The sequence below is a fragment of the Salvelinus namaycush genome, chromosome 22, assembly GCF_016432855.1.
Source record: "Salvelinus namaycush isolate Seneca chromosome 22, SaNama_1.0, whole genome shotgun sequence".
NCBI lineage: Eukaryota > Metazoa > Chordata > Actinopteri > Salmoniformes > Salmonidae > Salvelinus > Salvelinus namaycush.
In genome coordinates, this window is record NC_052328.1 from 6,879,716 (window position 1) to 6,900,573 (window position 20,858).

A 20,858-nucleotide genomic window follows, 5' to 3' on the forward strand; every position below is an offset into this window, starting at 1 on the left:
CTGTATTGACATGTCTATAATGTTTTAGAAACTAAACTGGTCTTCCTTCTTCATTTATTATTTAGGTTTTCTACTCCCTTCTGAAAATCACAGGTAAGTCCTCTCGCGCACGCACACGCACACACCTGTGGGACAGCTGTGAGGTAGGTTTGGAGGTTGTCAAGTGTATTGTTGAGTTCTACAGAGCTGTCCTCGACACTCCCGTTCAGAAACTGGTTGCTGAAGAACATGCAGATGTTCCCTGAGCTACACACACGTGCACAGAAGAGTTAGTTTGTGTTTCATTGTTTCACTTCATATCAAAAATGCTTGTTTTGTCTCATCCAAACGCTTAAACGTGAGCACACGCTTACAGTATGACTAGCGTGGTGAGTAGCGTCGCCCAGTAGAATCCTCTCCTGTGACAGTGGACAGCTTTAGTCTGCTTCTGGTACATGTGTCCTCCACAGTGTCCACAGCAGCGACAGCAGGCCAGGCAGAACCCAACCAGGGGCATCAGGATAATGTATACGATCCCTATAGCCGCACACACTAGGAAACCAACTTCATAGAGAAGGACCTGAGGAGATTCACACACAGTTAACATACAGACACACACACACACATGAACATAAACACACAGACACACTAGTCGGATATATAGGATTATAAACACAGTGTAAATAAGATGAAGAAGAAACGTTGGCTGATTCAACATTGGTGAAGAGAAAGATGACACTGCTCAAATATATTAACATTGCACATTACTGTGTAGTGTTAGCGTACTTTACACTGTCGTCTACTACTACCGCAATACTGTGAAAACTGAATTACCAGAAATATTCATTAGACCAATCTTCTATCTAAAACAATGAAGAGTCATTGTTGTTCGACGTGACGTCACACTCTGTCAAATATCCCTGGACAATAGATTGACTGTGATGTGGACAGGAGTCTTACACATCTGTTCTCACCTCTTTAATGGTCTTGTCGTCATTGTATACATTGCCATTTCCCTCCAATAAATTAACCAGCAAATCTAAGAGAGAGGGATGGAGAGGGAGAGAGAGATAAAAAGAAAGATGAAGGGGGATCTGGATAAGCACTACACAATACGTACAAGTGTACGGGTCTTGAAATCATGCGGCATATGAAAGCAATTATGAAAACGTACAGTTATGATATAACTATTGCTCCCTGAAGGAGGGAATGAGGTATAGCATTCTACGGGGAGTCGACAACCAATCGTATTCACCTGAAGAACTGAAATCACGCCAAACGAGTGCCGAGCCCGCCCTCGGAAGTCCCGCCTCCCTGTCTATAATACCGGGGGTCGCATACATTTCCTCAATTAAGTACCGCTCGTCAGCGAGCCCAATTCCCCTGTAGGCACGGAGTGACTGTATGTTCCCATAGTATGTTATACCTCGTTCCCTCCTTCAGGGAATAGTAGTTATATTCATAGCTGTACGTTCCTTTTCAGTTGGTCACTCGGTATAACATACTATGGGAACATACAATCCCTCACCAAGCCTAGCACGCCTATGACAGCCCATGCACACACAGGAGAGGGGGGGGGGGGGGGGGGGGGCGCATGTGACAAATAAAATTAGATTTGAGACCCTGGGGTAGAACTGCCAATACCTACATGACGCGCCAAAGTGGCTGCCACATAAGCTTCAAATGTATAAAAAAGCTCAAAAAGCTCTTGTAAGAACATCAAAATGTCCACCAAAGAGCTCTGAAAAGGAGAAACTCCTTTAACCTGACATCAAACCTCAAACGCACGCCACTTATATGTATACAACCCTCTCGTAGAGGGCGCACGGGCCGAGCGTATAGACATAATCACATTCGAGGGTGAACCCCTAGCCGTCAAATTCAACCTTTCAGGGGCCAAACCCACAGATCCATATCTGCGGCGGTGGGTAACAAATTCTCACTTGCGACTGGGACAATAGATCCCAACGACACGGAACCCTTCATGGATCCCTGTCCAACAGGCGGATGGATGATCTCTGGGAATCAAGGTTGTTTGGGCCAACGGGGTGCCACCAGAATCAACAGACCCTCCTGACGGACCCTCTCCACATTGGCCTGAATCAGGTCCAGCTCTGGAACGCACGGACCAGGATCCAAGTCCACTGACACGCCAAAGCATCTGTTCCCAACGGAGCGCCCATAACCGTCATTGAGAAGCACAAATGACAATGCACATTTTTCGAGCGATCTGGGAAAGAGGGGTGCAGTCTCCACTCCCCCTTGGAAAGTAGAACTGTCCCATGTTGAGAGATCGGGGAAGATACATCGCCCTGAGTGACGGAAAATGCACACTGCTTCATACGAGCGCCCCCCACTGCCTATTGATGTACGCCACCGCCAGCCTGTTGTCGGACATTACCAACACATTCTCCAACATTGGAAGGAAATGCCTCAGTGCTCGCAAACAGTCAGCGGCTCTAGGTAATTGATATGCAGCGCCCTTTGCACTGTTGACCAAATCCCTCTTTTCGAGTAGCCCACACAAAGCGCTCCCTATCCCAGTAGAGATGCATCTGTCGTGATCAACATGCAGCACACCACCCGGCCCATGAGAACCCCTTGAAACAACAAACGCGGGCCCCTCCATGGAGTCAACTCCCTGAGGAATGACGGTTATATCTTGAGCGATCAATCGCAGCGGCGAGATGTGTCCAGACGCGTAGCAGTCGCTCAGCGCTGAAACAGACGCCTCAACAGAAGTCCCAGAGGCACCACAGCTGTCATAGAGGCCATCAGACCCAACAACCGCAGGCACAAGCGAAAAGGCGCAGAGTGCCCCAGCTGAAACCGTGCCAGACAGAGCCGGAATGCGACCCTCCTTTGTTGGGACAATAAACACAGGATTCAGAACCGTGTCCAGAATGAGACCCAGACACTGAAAGCACTGAGCCGGAGTCAAACAACTTTTATTGTAGTCCACTATGCACCACAGAGACTTAATATGGGAAACCAGCGTGGCAGGGTGGAGCTCCACCTGTTCCCTCAACTCCGCTATGACCAGCCAATCATCCAGATAGGCCAATACTCTGATCCACTGGCACTGCACCGGTGCCAAAGTCGCCTCCACTGACATAGAAAAGGTGCAGAGCGAAGGGGAGAGTTCGAAAGGCAGGACCAGAAACTCGTAAGCCACACCCTCGAAATGAAACCTCTTGAAATGAAATCTTTCTGTGGGGAGGATGTATAGCCACATGAAAATATGCATCCTTCAGATCTATGTACGTAAACCAAACGCTGGAACACACCAACTGCAATAGCCAGCAAAGTATTAGCATTTTGAACTTGCAAACCTTGAGGTGATTGTTTAAAACACGCAAGTCCAGGATGGGACTCAACGTTCCATCGCTCTTGGGAACTGACACGGGGACCACCCGAATAGCCTGCTTTTGAAGGAGAGAGAAAATCTCCTCTCTCAAGACAGGCGCTAGGACCTCGGAGACCATTGACATAATAACATCAAGAAAAGGAGGACGCACAGCGAACTACAGACTGTACCCCTTGTCACCATCCTCATCACCCATGGTGAAACTGTGCATGCCAGCCACTGGACGGAGCACGCTGCCAGTCTCCCATGCATTGTCTCCTGAACGGGCAGAGCACCACCCTGAGAACTGGGATACATTTGTTTTGTCATGCTTGTTTTAATATCCATTACTTGACAACCGTGTGTCTGAACTCGGGGAAGGAACTGTTTATTATATCCCACAACTGTACGAGACCGCACTCTTGATACCCCTGAACACCGAGGAACATTTGTAGAAACAATGTGCTTTCTTGCTACTGCTGTTCTGATACCCAGCCCACACCAGGTTTTGGGACTTCGCAAACCAGTAACTTGTCCCCATGGACTGAGCCCCTTGGGAGCACTGTTGCCTTTGTTGGTGAAACTGGCTCATCCAAATACATCCGCCTGTCCCTGTCAGGAATCCGGGACAACGTCAAACCAGAGGTGGTGGTGAGCCACCACCATCACCCCCATACTTCTCACCATAGCCAGGATAGTACAGCAGGACAGACGCAGTACAAAATCAACAGTAGCACAGATTTCATCGAGAAGCTCTGAACCCGGCTTCCCCGCCTTCACGGTCTTATTCAGCTCCTGCAGCAAATCGATATAATACATCTACAGCATTGTGACCACATTCAATGACCGGGCCGCCACACCCTCAGTGTGGTACACTTTGTCTAGCTGATCCGCCTAGAACCATCACTATGTATTCAGAAGCATCATGCTAGGATTAGCCTTCTTCGTAGCCTCTGGAGCTAAGTAACTTGCCAGCTTTCCATCAATCCAGTGTTATATCCAGGAAGGCGGGGCATCTGAGGGCGGGCTCAGCATCCATTGGCCCGTTTGCCATGATTTCAGTTTTCTTCAGGTGAATACGATTGGTCGTTGACTCCCCATAGTATGATATACCATGTGACTGACTGAAAGGCAACTTTTTCAGTTCTTATTGGCATTCCCTCTCTCATTTCTATACACACAAACACAACCAGTCATCATTCAACCTACAATGACTGGATATCAGTACAAAAAATATATTCAACATAAACTCAGCAAAAAAAGAAACGTCCTCTCACTGTCAACTGCGTTTATTTTCAGCAAACTTAACATGTGTAAATACGTGTATGAACATAACAAGATTCAACAACTGAGACATAAACTGAACAAGTTCCACAGACATGTGACTAACAGAAATTGAATAATGTGTCCCTGACAAAGGGGTGGTCAAAATCAAAAGTAACAGTCAGTATCTGGTGTGGCCACCAGCTGCATTAAGTACTGCAATGCATCTCCTTCTCAGGGACTGCACCAGATTTGCCAGTTCTTGCTGTGAGATGTTACCCCACTCTTCCACCAAGACACATGCAAGTTCCCGGACATTTCTGGGGGGATCCAACAGGTCCCAGATGTGCTCAATGGGATTAAGATCCGAGCTCTTCGCTGGCCATGGCAGAACACTGACATTCCTGTCTTGCAGGAAATCACGCACAGAACGAACAGTATGGCTGGTGGCATTGTCATGCTGGGGGGTCATGTCAGGATGAGCCTGCAGGAAGGGTACCACATGATGGAGGAGGATGTCTTCCCTGTAACGCACAGCGTTGAGATTGCCTGCAATGACAACAAGCTCAGTCCGATGATGCGACACACCGCCCCAGACCATGATGGACCCTCCACCTCCAAATCGATCCCGCTCCAGAGTACAGGCCTTGGTGTACCGCTCATCCCTTCAATGATAAACGCGAATCTGACCATTTTATTTATTTTACCTTTATTTAAATAGGCAAGTCAGTTAAGAACAAATTCTTATTTTCAATGACGGGCTAGGAACAGTGGGTTAACTTCCTTGTTCAGGGGCAGAACGACAGATCTTTACCTTGTCTCCTCTGGGATTTGATCTTGCAACCTTTCGGCAACCACTAGGCTAGGCTATCACCCCTGGTGAGACAAAACAGTGACTCGTCAGTGAAGAGCACTTTTTGCCAGTCCTGTCTGGTTCAGCAAAGGTGGGTTTGTGCCCATAGGCGACGTTGTTGCCGGTGATGTCTGGTGAAGACCTGCCTTACAACAGGCCTACCCCTCAGTCCAGCCTCTCTCAGCCTATTGTGGACAGTCTGAGAACTGATGGAGGGATTGTGCGTTCCTGGTGTAACTCGGGCAGTTGTTGTTGCCATCCTGTACCTGTCCCGCAGGTGTGATGTTCGGATGTACCAATCCTGTGCAGGTGTTGTTACACATGGTCTGCCACTGCGAGGACAATCAGCTGTCCGTCCTGACTCCCTGTAGCACTGTCTTAGGCGTCTCACATCACGGACATTGCAATTTATTGCCCTGGCCACAACTGCAGTCCTCATGCCTCCTTGCAGCATGCCTAAGGCACGTTCACGCAGATGAGCAGGGACCATGGGCATCTTTCTTTTGGTGTTTTTCAGAGTCAGTAAAAAGGCCTCTCTAGTGTCCTAAGTTTTCATAACTGTGACCTTAATTGCCTACCGTCTGTAAGCTGTTAGTGTCTTAACGACCGTTCCACAGGTGCATGTTCATTAATTGTTTATGGTTCATTGAACAAGCATGGGAAACCGTGTTTAAACCCTATACAATGAAGATCTGTTAAGTTATTTGGATTTTTACCAATTATCTTTGAAAGACAGGGTCCTGAAAAAGGGAAGTTTCTTTTTTTGCTGAGTTTATAAACATCTTCTGGCTTGTTCATGTGAGAGGATCAGAGTTCACACTTTCACAGGCTGAATGGAGATCAGGCGTCACATTGTACATCAACCCTCTGATCTCTCTCACTCTCATTCTCTCCCTCCCTCTCTTCGTTCGTTCCTCCCTCTCTCTCTCTCCTCCATTCCTCCCTCACCCTCTCTCTCCTCTCTCTGACAACAATGAGATAGGAAATAAAACCGACCGTGTGTTATTTAGATGTAACCTAAGTTAATGATCGTGAAACCGTGGGTAACCATACCAGTGTTGTAAGACCTGAGCCAACCACACATTAAAGAACTGTTTGTCCACCAGTGTCTTGTCTAACCCTGGTAGTTATGGTTATTGTTCATACACCAACGGCTGGCATTCTGGAGAGAAACTTGAGAGGAGATATATCATTGTCTAGTTGGTAAGGAGGAAAATCTGCTTTTTCCCCATTCTCTCTCCATTTCTGCATTTCTCGCTCCCTCTTTCTGTCTCTCTCTCACACAGAGCCATTCACAGTCTAGTGAATGCTGACGGACTAGGTAAGTTGCATTGAATTGTGAAAACTGTTACAGAATAACAACAAGGGGTAAACCACCGTTTTTTTTTTTTTTACGAGTGTTTTTCTTCTCTGTTTCACAAATGTGTGTGTTGGTGACTACCACACGTGTTGAATATATCATCTGCAGATGAGCGGTAACCGTCATTTGTTTTTCTTAAAAGTTTAAATTACTGCTCATTGCCTGGCACATAATAACAGACACATGTTAATGTTCTCAACAAACATGAAACCAAAACAAGAGTTAAAATACTAAGCTACAATAATACCTCCAACCCTGATTGGATAGAAGCCTACGATCCAAGAGACTATCGCTATCCAATCCGTGCATAGCAACCGGAGAGCTCTCTGATCTAAGACGAGTTTCACCTGGGCCAAGGTCAATGACTGATTAACTTGTGTGTGTGTGTGTGTGTGTGTACCTGAGGGACCTTCACTGTTGTTTGTCCAACGGGATCAATAATGGCTGTAACAAGGAAGTAATAGGTCAACTGAGCCAGCTCTGAAATCATAATGAAACGTACTGTCGTGACAAAGGAGATGGACAATCAGATTCCGTCAGTGAGACAAACTACAGTGGAGTATTGTCCACAGGCCTACGGTGTTGCTCTGCTCTGTGGTTTCTGAGTTAACCATAAGTGTATGAGTCACTCACTTTATAAAAAAATTAAAGGAAGCACACCATCTACAAATACTTTTATCTGACTACAGTAGTTAACCATTGACAGCCTGACCCACAACACACTAAAGGCATTCCCATGAACACACTTACTGGCTAACGGCGTCACCAGTTTCTATGGTTATAGAGCGCTGGTTGGTTCTAAATGTTTAACCTATCACATCACTATAGGCACACATGCTCAAATCTTTGGGGAGAGTTACAAACGATGCATTTCCTGGTGGAAACTAATCTCAGTTAAGCTAGAAGTAAAATATCGTGTAATGTTTACATAGTCTGTTCACAAGAGATTAGTTGGCAACAGAAGGAAAAAGTACAATATACTTCTGCTATAGCTCTATACCATTTTCCCTCTGCAAATTGGAGGAAGCCCATGTATTTGTATGGGATTTACATAGTGGCTACACACAACTGGCTGGGTCAGTATGACGTCAGTATGATATATAGACTGCTGTAGAAAAGGAGCGCTGTCAGACTAGGCTGTGTCCAAAATGGCACAATATTCCCTTTTTTATTTCACCTTTATTTAACCAGGTAGGCTAGTTGAGAACAAGTTCTCATTTGCAACTGCGTCCTGGCCAAGATAAAGCATAGCAATTCGACACATACAAGAACACATAGTTGTAAAAAAAAAAATCTTCTATCTTCTAGATTGCTGAAGAAGATCACTCGAGAGCAAAGATTTGTCAGTAACACTTGGAATATGTCTGTAGACATTTAATTTAGTACAAAATGCCTTGATTCTAAAAAGGAAGATACCCCCCTAGCTAAACCTGGGACATATTTGGGGTTGGTCTTCTAGAAGTGTAATAAACACATGGAATAAACAAAACATACAGTCAATAATACAGTAGAAAAATAAGTCTATATACAATGTGAGCAAATGAGGTGAGATAAGGGAGGTAAAGGCAAAAAAAGGCAGTGGTGGCGAACTAAATACAATATAGCAAGTAAAACACTGGAATGGTAGGTTTGAAGTGGAAGAATGTGCAAAGTAGAAATAATGGGGTGCAAAGGAGCTAAATAAATAAATACAGTAGGGGAAGAGGTAGTTGTTTGGGCTAAATTATAGATGGGCTATGTACAGGTGTAGTAATCTGTGAGCTGCTCTGACAGCTGGTGCTTAAAGCTAGTGAGGGAGATAAGTGTTTCCAACTTCAGAGATTTTTGAAGTTCGTTCCAGTCATTGGCAGCAGAGAACTGGAAGGAAAGACGACCAAAGGAGGAATTGGCTTTGGGGGTGACCAGAGATGGAGCGCGTGAGCGCGTGCTACGAGTGGGTGCTGCTATGGTGACCAGTGAGCTGAGATAAGGCGGGGCTTTACCTAGCAGAGACTTGTAGATAACCTGTAGCCAGTGGGTTTGGCGACGAGTATGAAGCGAGGGCCAACCAACGAGAGCGTACAGGCCGCAATGGTGGGTAGTGTATGGGGCTTTGGTGACAAAACGGATGGCACTGTGATAGACTTTATAGTGCACTTGTTTTGTTTTTGACTATGGCACCCTGTTCCCTTTGTATACTGTAGTACACTACTTTTTACCAGACAAATTCAGCCCTAGACTGACCTTTGGGGAAGGGGTTGGGCTGGACGGTGTGGAGGAAGGACTGGACCACCCCGGACATGAAGCCTGTGTCTGCTCCTGGGACTGACTGGTACTGGGGCTGGCTCAGGTTCGAGGGAGTGACTCCCGTAGGACAGGAGTCAGCGGGAGGCTGGGCCAAGCTGGTACCCAGGAACAGTGCCCCGATCCAGGCCAACACCGCCCCGACGCAGCCCCCCAACCTCCAAACTCTTCTATATGCTCCCATCACTGCAGCTGGAGACAGGGCCGGAGGGTGTGCTAGGGTAAGGATGGAGAAATTAGTGTGGTGCAATCAACTTATGGCACAATCTCAGTATTGCTGGGCCTTTAAACGCACAGAGCAGAGAGACTGGGGTGAGGGTGGAAACGCACAGATACAGAGGAGAAAGACAAGAAAAACACAGAAGTAAAGAGATTGTTGTGAAAAAGTGCAAGCACTGGAAAGGAAACACATACACATATTGTATAGTAAAGTATTGTATAATAAAGTATTGTATAGCAATTGTAAGAAATCCTGCCTTGAAGGAAACCATAAATGTGATAACAAGTGAAACGTTCTTCTGTTCATGTGTAAAGCGCTTCCCTAATGATCTGTAAACATTTGTCACAGCATCATTCTAGAGACCATATGTCCGTCTTAGGCCTATGGTTGCCTATGCAACCATGAAAAACACATTAAAATGACAAATAGTTACACATATATGTTTTTGTTTATATTCAACTGTTTATCAATGACAAAACATACTGCAAAACTTTGTTTATGCATTGTTTAAAGTACTTAGGGTTAAACAATTGGCTTGTCCCAGTAGTGATGTGTAGAGTTGTAGAGAGATGTTTTGGGGATTTAGAGAGATATCTATTATTTTGAATGCTAGAAAGTGAAAAAAAGTATTTCATATATTGTATAGATCAAAAAAAATGAAGGCTATTACAATACCAATCGTTTTTTACTAGTATAATGTCTTTCCCCCAGTTCTATGTCATTGGTGTTACCATCTTGAAAATAATTCCCTCCAATAGCAAACTGTTATCGGGGGAAGGGTCTATTTTAAAGAAAATTATTTTCTAATCACACCCTTTTAGTAGGTCATAAATTTGAGTTTTCCATTGATAATTTGGTGTCTAAATGTGTCACTTGAATGTGAAAAAGCACTTGATGTTACTCAATTTAAATGAAGGTAATTTATTACATTGTGAGCAAAATTATTAATCATATCGCTTAAGTAAATGATTTTCAAACAGTTAATGACCTTAGATTTGTGCATCTGTGGCCTCCATTTAAGAAAATCCTCAACAACCTCCAATTTTTCATTGGTGTTACCATCATTGGTGTTACTACTCCTACTGGTGGCACAATATTATCATAATGGTAAAAATTATTCAAAGTCATTAACCCCTTACACTCATGGAAATTTGTCTACAGTATATGGATAGGGCCAAATTGAAATGTTTGTAAAAGAAGAACTATAAAAAGCATATGCATAACCATGGTAGCAATTGAAAGAGAACACTGAAGATTATGGGGAAATGATCAAACTAAAAGGCGAGGACACAACAGTTCACCTGACAAGACTGAATCCAAACATTACACTGTTGATTTTATGTGCATTTTACATTTATTGTCATTTTCACCGCATTTGTCAATAATGAAATCTGAAAATACTCTGGAAACATTCAGTAACATCATAATAATAATAATATTCATTGTAATTTTGGATTAAGTGCAAGCTAACAAAAAACGATTACAATGGTTTGAGTGAGAGGTTTAACTGATGTCTCTAAGTGGCCAAACACCTCTCCAAACTGTCCACAGTTCTTAAGTAATTTCAATGTACTTTTATGACAAAAGGAAAGAGCCTTTATCTATAAAGTGCTATTTTTGTATCTCTCCTAGCTTTGAAATTGAGGAACTGAAGCAAGTTTTTTGTTTGGAAAACAGCCCTGCGTCCCCACCGTCACACAAATACTGTTGTTGTTTACGCAATCCCAAAACTTTTCCTATATAAATCAGTATCTAGGTCAGGTGGGCATAATTTGAAAGCTTATTCTAATGCCAACATGGCTAGCTAAGTTATAAAATACGATCTTGCAGTGTTAGGCTTTCAAAAGGCACTTCAGACAAACAGGTTGTCATTTTGAGTGCATTCAAGTGCGTGTTCCGAGGCAAGTTTTCTTCACAATACAACAAACACAGGCTCATTCTTTTCAGGACAACCCAGGGTATAACGCATGTCGTCCTTGTATCTGTGGATCAAATATAGCAGGACATGTTTTCAAATATGAAATGTGAAATGCAAATTTGGACTCATGTGTGTGTGGTTTGCTTGTATGACAACAAAGTGGTATTTATTTAAATCCTCAACGTCTCATCTTTCAGAACACAGACTTCTCTCGATTTACAGCATTTCCCTGACTCAGACAACAACAAATGTGCAAAAGTAGCCCAATTAGCTGGAGGGATGAGGGCATCTTCTTGTGTTCAAGTTTTTAACGGCTATTAGTCAAACCCAATAGAGCGCCGTGGTGGAGAACCACGTATAGTAGCTTATCAATGACAAAATCTGCCATTTTCAACCCCTATATGGGATGACAGAGGCTGTGAGTGGAAAGAGCTCCCCTGCCATATTAGTTTATTTAGAACGGGAAGATGTACCCAGATCATTTTTTTATCTAGAACAATTTTGTAAATTCTTTCCAAAATTCCATTACCAAATGACACAACAATTCAAGAACGACCCAGATGCTTTTATCCAACGCTATTTACAGTAATGCGTGCATACATTGCTACCCATCCCGGATCCGGGAGCATCCTCATCAAAAAAGCTGACTAGCATAGCCTAGCCTGACGGGACAGGTATATCATATAATATAATTTTCATGAAATCACAAGTCCAATACAGCAAATGAAAGATAAACATCTTGTGAATCCAGCCATCATTTCCGATTTTTAAAATGTTTTACAGCGAAAACACAATATGTATTTCTATTAGCTAACCACAATAGCCAAACACACAACCGCATATTTTCACCATGTTTTACCAGCATAGGCAGCTTTCACAAAACCGACAAAATAGAGATAGAATTAGTCACTAACCAAGAAACAACTTCATCAGATGACAGTCTTATAACATGTTATACAATAAATTTATGTTTTGTTCGAAAATGTGCATATTTGAGGTATAAATCATAGTTTTACATTGCAGCTACCATCAAAAATATCACCAAAGCAGCCAGAATAATTACAGAGAGCAACGTGAAATACCTAAATACTCATCATAAAACATTTATGAAAAATACTTGTTGTATGGCAAATGAAAGATACACTGGTTCTTAATGCAACCGCCGTGTTAGATTTTTAAAAATAACTTTACCATAACATACAGCTTGCGTTATTGCGAGACAGCGCTCGCCAAAACGGCGGAGAATAGGAATCAACATTTTCCACAGAAATACGAAATAACATCATAAATTGTTCTTACTTTTGCTGAGCTTCCATCAGAATGTTGTACAAGGAGTTCTTGGTCCAGAATAAATCATTGTTTGGTTTTAGAATGTCCTTTTCTTCTGTCGAATTCACGCCACAATGCTAGCCAAGCTTGATAACGTTCCCATCTTCTCTCGACGCAAAGAACGGAAAACTCCAAAAGTCCCAATAAACGTTGAATAAACTGATAAAACTCGGTTGAAAAAACCTACTTTACGATGTTATTATCACATGTATCAAATAAAATCAGAGACGGAGATATTCGCCGTGTAAACCGAACGCTTATCAGAAGACAATATCGAGGTACTTCGCGCGCCTTGGTAGACAAAGAAAATTCCTGACCTGCCACTCCAAAAGCTCTTGTTCGGTCTCAGATCAAGCTAGACACCCCATTCCACCTTCCATTGCCTGTTGACATCTAGTGGAAGGTGTATGAAGTGCATGCATATCGATAAATATAAGGCAATTGAATAGGCAGGCCCTGAAACAGAGCCTCGTTTTCAGATTTTTCACTTCCTGCATGGAAGTTTGCTGCAAAATGAGTTCTGTTTTACTCACAGACATAATTCAAACAGTTTTAGAAACTTCTGAGTGTTTTCTATCCAATAGTAATAATAATATGCATATTGTATGATCTAGAAAAGAGTACGAGGCCGTTTCATTTGGGCACGATTTTTTCCAAAGTGAAAACAGCGCCCCCCTATTGACAAGAAGTTTTAACTTACGGGTGTTCCCGGGAATCGAAACAACAATTTTGGAGTTGCGAGCGCCATGCTCTACCAACTGAGCTACCACTGATCATTATCACCGTCTTTAAAGACTTGAGTTTTGATCAATTAACCACCAACACATAATAATACATTACTTGAATCGTGCAATTCCACGATTCCTATATAAATTAAGAAGAAACACATAAAACCCTGAGAAAGATCCTGAGACAGATCACCAAAAACATAAAAAAATTCCATAATGCAAAACCACACACACAACACACTGTATTCTGAGTCAGAAAATCGGTAATGTTTGTAGAAAAACAAAGACTGCCCCAACAGATCCATAGATGATGCAATCTCAATTGCTCTCCACACTGCCCTCACCCACCTAGAATACCTATGAGAGAATGCTGTTCCTTGACTATAGCTTAGCATTCAAAACCATTGTCCCCTCCAAGTATCTCTAAAATTATTGATGTTCATCAGTCCACGGTAAGACAAATTGTCTTAAAATTGCTGCACATCTGAAGTTCGGAAAAGAGCATCTGGTTGTTCCACATTGCTAACCTGATGTTACAAACAGGGCCGTAGGGTGATGACATGGCAGCGTGGTAGGCACAGTTTGTCCCATGAATTCATCACAAAACTGGAGGATTAGTTGATAACTACGAAACAAACATTCTGGATAATAGAGAATTTGGAACTATTTATTGATCAGCATTTAAGATATTTCCTTGAGTTCGGCGAGCAAAACGGGAGGAAAGCTGCCGTCTAAAATTCCAAACTTAACATTGGAGGGGGACGTTTTTATAACTACAGTTGAAGTCCGAAGTTTACATACACCATGCTGGCGAGACCGGACACGTCGCGTGCGCGAGCGTCGCAAAATAAATTCATAAATCCATGTTATTCAATTATTGCACCCACACTGCTCGCGCGCGCCAACGAGCATCTGCGTTTGCCAAGGGCTTAAAATATAACTAATTCCTATTTCTGACGCAGATCGCGCTGAAAGTCCTGCCTCTCCCATCTCCTCATTGGTTTATAGAAGCAGGTACCCACATGCCATCTCCTCATTGGTTATACCCACGTGGGCGATTGAAAGACGAAATGTTTTGCCGGTTGTCATGGTAAAAGTGTAAATTAGATGCCAATCACCATATAAGTTCAAAGATGAAAAAGCCTGGAAGGAGGAGCAATGACTAGAAACGAATCGGCTAGCTAATTAACGTTAGCTAGCAAGTTCAAAGTAAATTGCCATACATGTTTAATGCTTTTCGACCTGTCCCCAAATGAATGTCATTGGTTCAGAGTTTGTTTTGATATTTTAACCTGCGTGTGATGATCCCGTTTGGTGTGGGGGGGCAAAATAAATGTATGCACGATAGCGCGCAGCCGGTTTGGGTTCTGTTTTAGGTTGTGTTACATGAGATGACGCTGGAGAGACGAAGCAGGAACGGGAAGTAAGACATTTAATAAAAAACGGACCTGGAACGAGACAGGAAAGCATCAGCAAACTTATAAAAAAAGATAAAAACAATACAATGAAGCAGCTGGGAACAGAGCTGGGGAACTGACAAATATAGGGGAGGAAAGATACAGATGATAAGTGAGTCCAGGTGAGTCCAATTTCGCTGATGCGCGTGACGAAGGAAGGCAGGTGTGCGTGATGGATGGCAACCTGGTGACCTCAAGCGCCAGGGGGAGGGAAGAGCGGGAGCAGACATGACAAGTTGGAGTCATTAAAACTCGTTTTTGAACCACTCTACAAATGTCTTGTTAACAAACTATAGTTTTGGCAAGTCGGTTAGGACATCTACTTTGAGCATGACAAGTAATATTTCCAATAATTGTTTAGACAGATTATTTCACTTATAATTCACTGTATCACAATTCCAGTGGGTCAGAAGTTTACGTACACTAAGTTGACTGCCTTTAAACAGCTTGGAAAATTCCAGAAAAGGTCAAGGCTTTAGAAGCTTCTGATAGGCTAATTGACATCATTTGAGTCAATTGGAGGTGTACCTGTGGATATATTTCAAGGCCTACCTTCAAACTCAGTGCCTCTTTGCTTGACATCATGGGAAAATCAAAATAAATCAACCAAGACCTCAGAAGAAAAATTGTAGACCTCAACAAGTCTGGTTCCTCCTTGGGAGCAATTTCCAAATGCCTGAAGGTACCATGTTCCTCTGTACAAACAATAGTACGCAAGTATAAACACCATGGGACCACGCAGCCGTCATACCGCTCAGGAAGGAGATGCGTTCTGTCTCCTAGAGATGAACGTACTTTGGTGCGAAAAAAGGAAATCAATCCCAGAACAACAGCAAAGGACCTTGTGAAGATGCTGGAGGAAACAGGTACAAACGTATCTATATCCACAGTTAAAACGAGTCCTATATCGTCATAACCTGGAAGGCCGCTCAGGAAGGAAAAAGCCACTGCTCCAAAACTGCCATAGAAAAGCCAGACTACGGTTTGCAACTGCACATGGGGAAACATATTGTACTTTTTGGAGAAATGTCCTCTGGTCTGATGAAACAAAAATAGAACTGTTTGGCCATAATGACCATCGTTATGTTTGGAGGAGAAAGGGGGAGGCTTGCAAGCTGAAGAACACCATCCCAAACGTGGCAGCATCTTGTTGTGGGGGTGCTTTGCTGCAGGAGGGACTGGTGCACAACACAAAATAGATGGCATCATGAGGAAGTACAATTATGTGGATATATTGAAGTAACATCTCAAGACATCAGTCAGGAAGTAAAAGCTTGGTCGCAAATGGGTCATCCAAATGGACAATGACCCCAAGCATACTTCCAAAGTTGTGGCAAAATGGCTTAAGGACAACAAAGTCAAGGTATTGGAGTGGCCATCACAAAGCCCTGACCTCAATCCTATAGAAAATGTGTGGGCAGAACTGAAAAAGCATGTGAGAGCAAGGAGGCCTACAAACCTGACTCAGTTACACCAGCTCTGTCAGGAGGAATGGGCCAAAATCCACCCAACTTTGACCCAAGTTAAACAATTTAAAGGCAATGCTACCAAATACTAATTGAGTGTGTGTAAACCTCTGACCCACTGGGAATGTGATGTAATAAATAAAATCTGAAATAAATCATTCTCTCTACTATTATTCTGACATTTCACATTCTTAAAATAAAGTGGTGATCCTAACTGACCTAAGACAGGGAATTTTTACTAGGATCAAATGTCAGCAATTGTGAAAAACTGAGTTTAAATGTATTTGGCTAAGGTGTATGTGAACTTCCGACTTCAACTGTACATTGTTATTGATTATTGGATTTTTATTTTGTAAGAAAGGCATTTCACTGTATTTGTGCATGTGGATGGGGCAAGCACGCCCCCATCCACATTGATGGGGCTGCAGTGGAGCAGGTTGAGAAGTTCCTCGGTGTCCAAATCACTAAAGACTTTAAATGGTCCAAACACACGCAAAGTTGTGAAGAAGGCCCGACAGAGCCTCTTCCCCCTCAGGAGGTTGAAAGAGTTTTGCATGGGCCCTCAAATCCTCAAAAAGTTCTACAGCTGTACCATTGAGAGCATCACTGCCTTGTATGGCAATAGCACCGCCCTCGATTGCATGGCACTACAGAGGGTGGTGCGGACAGCCCAGTACATCACTGGGGCCGAGCTCCCAGCAATCCAGGACCTCTATCAGGCGGTGTTAAAGGAAGGCCCGGAAAATTGTTAGACTCCAACCACCCAAGCCATAGACTATTCTTTCTACTTCCGCACTGCAAGCGGTACCATTGCATCAACTAACAGGTTCTTGAACGGCTTCTATCCCCAAGCAATAAGACTGATAAATAGCTAACAAAATAGCTACACGGATTATCGGAGTTCACCTTGTATCTTCATTGACCTTTTATTATTCTTTTTGCTCTGTGTCTATGCACACTCACAGGACTCTACACACACTCACTCCATCATCTTCTCACTCACACAATATGCACATACATTTATACTGACTCTACACACACACACGCACAGCCACTCACATACAAGCTGCTGCTACTCGGTTTATCTTATATCGTGTTGCCTAGTCACCCCTATTCATATCTACCTCCATCATTACAGTATCCCTGCATTGTAAATACGGTATTGGAACTGACCCTGTATATAGTATGCTTATTTACTTACATATTTCTTCTTATTTCTCGTTTTTTTTATAGTATTACGTTGTTATTGATTATTGCATTGTTGGGTTTTGAGTTTGCAAGAAAGGCGTTTCAGTGTATTCGTGCATGTGACATTTAAAAAACTTGATCTTGGTCCTGCTTACTACGATTGTGTGACTGAACATACCGGTATTCTGTTTGTAAAGTAAAGAGAAAAGCTTTTACTGGTTTTGCATGAGCTCAAACACAGTATTGCAATGTCAATGTTTGTCCAACAAGTTTCGGTACATTATATTTCTTTATACAACGGGTGGGTCTGATCCTGAATGCTGATTGGTTAAAACCGCATTTGAACCGGTGTCTCTGCCACAAGTTGCCACCGGCTAAATCTACAACGTTAAACTGCCTATTTACTCTGTTCCATCTGACTGCGGAGTCCACTGTCTCATCAGCCCAGTCACGAAATGTATAAACTTAATCTCCACTATTAAAAGCATCTAGACATTATCTCACATTTCTTTCAGACTAATATTTAGTTGTCAACAGTGGAGTTTATTGCTGTCTGTCTGTCAGACATTTGCAACATTGTTTCAATATTCCAATTCGATCTCCAGCTGTCCCATAGTAATGAACGTGAGAGACAGGCAGGCCGCGTTTCTCAGCCAGTCGAAAACATGAATCAGCTGGCATCATTTTTATGGATATATAGAAAGAAATGTCAATAGGAAAAAAGCTCAAACGAAACGAAGTGCAGCTAGTTGGCAGTCTTTCCAGCTTCAGTTTGAAGTGATTGTGTTAGCTGTGTTGTTAGCTAGCTCCTCTGAAAAACAGTGTCCTGACGAGAGAGCACATTTTCTATGCCAGGCCTCATTAGCTCATTGTTATGGAAGTATTCAAATAAATGTCACTAGAAAACAGCTTAAACAAATGCAACTACTGTTGTTATTCTAGCTGTTTGACATGGCTGTAAGTTATCCATAGTTTGCTAGCTACCAAGCAAGGGATAAGAACGTTGCCAGCCAGTATGGACTGGGTGTTTTTGTTCCATAGATACAGAACAAAAAGACTGAACGACCAGGTCGTCTCTCTGACAACCAAACCGATAGAACGAACGACCAGCCGGCTTGGGTAGCAACCCTTGATTTGTATCGGGACTATATCTTGTGGAAGGATGAAATAGTATGAATAAATTCAAAATGTTTTTAATATAAATATGTCAATCATTATTTGAATATGTCGGTAACCCGTTGTATAAAATGGACAATGCCCTCGGAGCCGGTGTTTGGAGGAAGAGAGTCGGGCATAACAACACCCGTGCCAATACATCTTCCTAACACCCGGCTTCTCTGGCATTGTCACATGATTACACAATACTAGGACAACAGAAAGAGAGAGAAAATAGATAGAGAGAGAACATAGATAGGGAGAGAGAGTAAGAAATAAAGAATAAAAGAAAGCAAGAGAGAAAGTACAGACTGAAAAGCTCTCACTCACTTCCCACAGTGCAAACAGAGTTCTGTTGAGAGTAGAGCAGAGAGAGAGAGCAGGATGTATGGCTCCTTTGTACACTACACACACAGTCCTATTGGAACACAGAACACACACAGTCAACCAGTCCTGGAGTCCAACCCTCTACAACTACTGCTGCTTCAGCTGTATATAACTACTCCATAGCTCTTCCATCGAAACGTGGCTTTATTCATTACAACAGCAGACTTGTACATCTACCTCAACACTTTTAACTACTGATATTGCCTCTGGGTGTTTACCTCAGTATCTCTGGGAGCTAACTGCAGAGCTGTTAGCCTACTTTCCCTGTATGAGGAGAAGGGGAGTGTGTGGAGGAGAAGGGGAGACAGATAACTGGAGAGAGGACAGGAAAGAAGCGTAAAGAAAGTAGACTGTGTTGGAGACTAGAGAGGAGAGTGATATCGGAGAGAGGAAGGGAACGAAAACAGGACTTTACCTGTTGTTCCTTCAGTCGAGTCAGGAAAGGGGTGAACCAGTAGAGCTGGAGCGTAAAGAATATAGTCCAGGTGGGTGGGTGAGTTTGAGTGTGTGTGTCCGCTTCCTGGACTGCAGGTGAGTGAGTGTGTGTGTCTGGTCTCTGCCCTGGTCTCCCCACTAGTGTGTTTGTATGTGCGTGTCTGGTGTGAGGGAGTATGTATTAGTCCCTTCCTTGATAAATCTGATAGGGTCTACAACTGCTGCGGTGAAGGTCAAGTTGACTGCCTCTCTCCCTGCCTGTCTGTGAAATACTGGCACTGAGAATAGAGGGAGGGAAGAAGGGATTGGAGGAGGGAGAAAGGAAGGGTTTTAACTGGACAAGAGCGAGAGAGAGAGACATGGGAAGGTGGGGGGAGGGTAGGCTCAAAACAAATACTTTGAGGAGGGGGTGGTCGCTTAGCAGCAGTGGTGTAAAGTACTTAAGTAAAAAGACTTGTAAGTACTACTTAATTAAGTCGTTTTTTGGGGTATCTGTACATTACTTTACTATTAATATTTTTGACTACTTTTACCTCACTACATTTCTAAAGAAAATTATGTATTTTTTATTCCATACATTTTCCCGGACCCCCAAAACTACTCATTACATTACTCATTACAGTCTTCACTAATATTTTACAATGTAGAAAATTGTTTAAAAAAAATTAAAAAGTAGGTGTCTCAACTTTTGACTGGTACTGTATATTTTTGCAATAACATTTACGTTTGATACTTAAGTATATTTAAAACCAAGTACTTTTAGACTTTTACTCGAGTGGAATTTAACTGGGTGACTCACTTTTACTTGAGTCATTTTCTATTAAAGGTATCTTTACTTGTACTCAATTATGACAATTGGGTACTTTTTCCACCACTGCTAAGCAGTGAAAGGCTACTATACATAAGTGATTTTCCTCGTCTTGGATCAAGCCCAAGTGGTCAATAGAACATTGCTAGGAAATGTCAACTACAGTCCACAAATTACAGTCTGTTTCAAAATGTGAACGTTACTCAGAGACATCACTGTCATTCACCGGAAGTATATTGTAATTACAACATAGTTTACAGTGGAACCTAATGACTCTCCTGGCCGTAACGGGATGACGACACTGTTTATAGTTTATGGTAATATACTGTATGTCTCAAGTACATCCATGTATGTATCCCTAAGTCACACTGTCTCATGTATCACTCGAAGTGTGTTTATCATTGTAACTTGATTTACTGAAGCCGTGTCTAATAAAGGGATGGGTCACACAAAGCCACACAATATGTATACCTTAATTTGTAACACATAAATATGCCATTATAAATGCTTCATCAACTATTGTAAATGTTATAAATGCTTATGACTTAAGCGTAATGCTTAAAGGCCTACTTTAAATAAGTAGTTATCTAAAACATGTCCAAAATTCTGTCAACAGCATGCAGTAAAGGGAAACTCCCTTCTTAAATAAAAAAATAATAAAAAACTCTAAGAAAGCAGCTGTC

At 42.6% G+C, this 20,858-nt stretch overlaps 1 protein-coding gene across 1 annotated transcript in view; it reads right to left on the minus strand.

Annotated features, from left to right (window-relative positions):
• Positions 1-19,644, minus strand: part of LOC120017497 (prominin-1-A-like) — a 33,779-nt gene extending 14,135 nt beyond the window's left edge. Inside the window, exons 1-5 of the mRNA XM_038960281.1 lie at positions 19,348-19,644; positions 9,025-9,300; positions 954-1,018; positions 354-559; positions 126-246 (exon numbers count right to left, since the gene is read on the minus strand). Coding sequence (XP_038816209.1) covers positions 126-246; positions 354-559; positions 954-1,018; positions 9,025-9,268 — 636 coding nt within the window. The 5' untranslated portion in view covers positions 9,269-9,300; positions 19,348-19,644. The remainder of the gene's footprint in view (positions 1-125; positions 247-353; positions 560-953; positions 1,019-9,024; positions 9,301-19,347) is intronic.
• Positions 19,645-20,858: the final 1,214 nt, after the last annotated feature.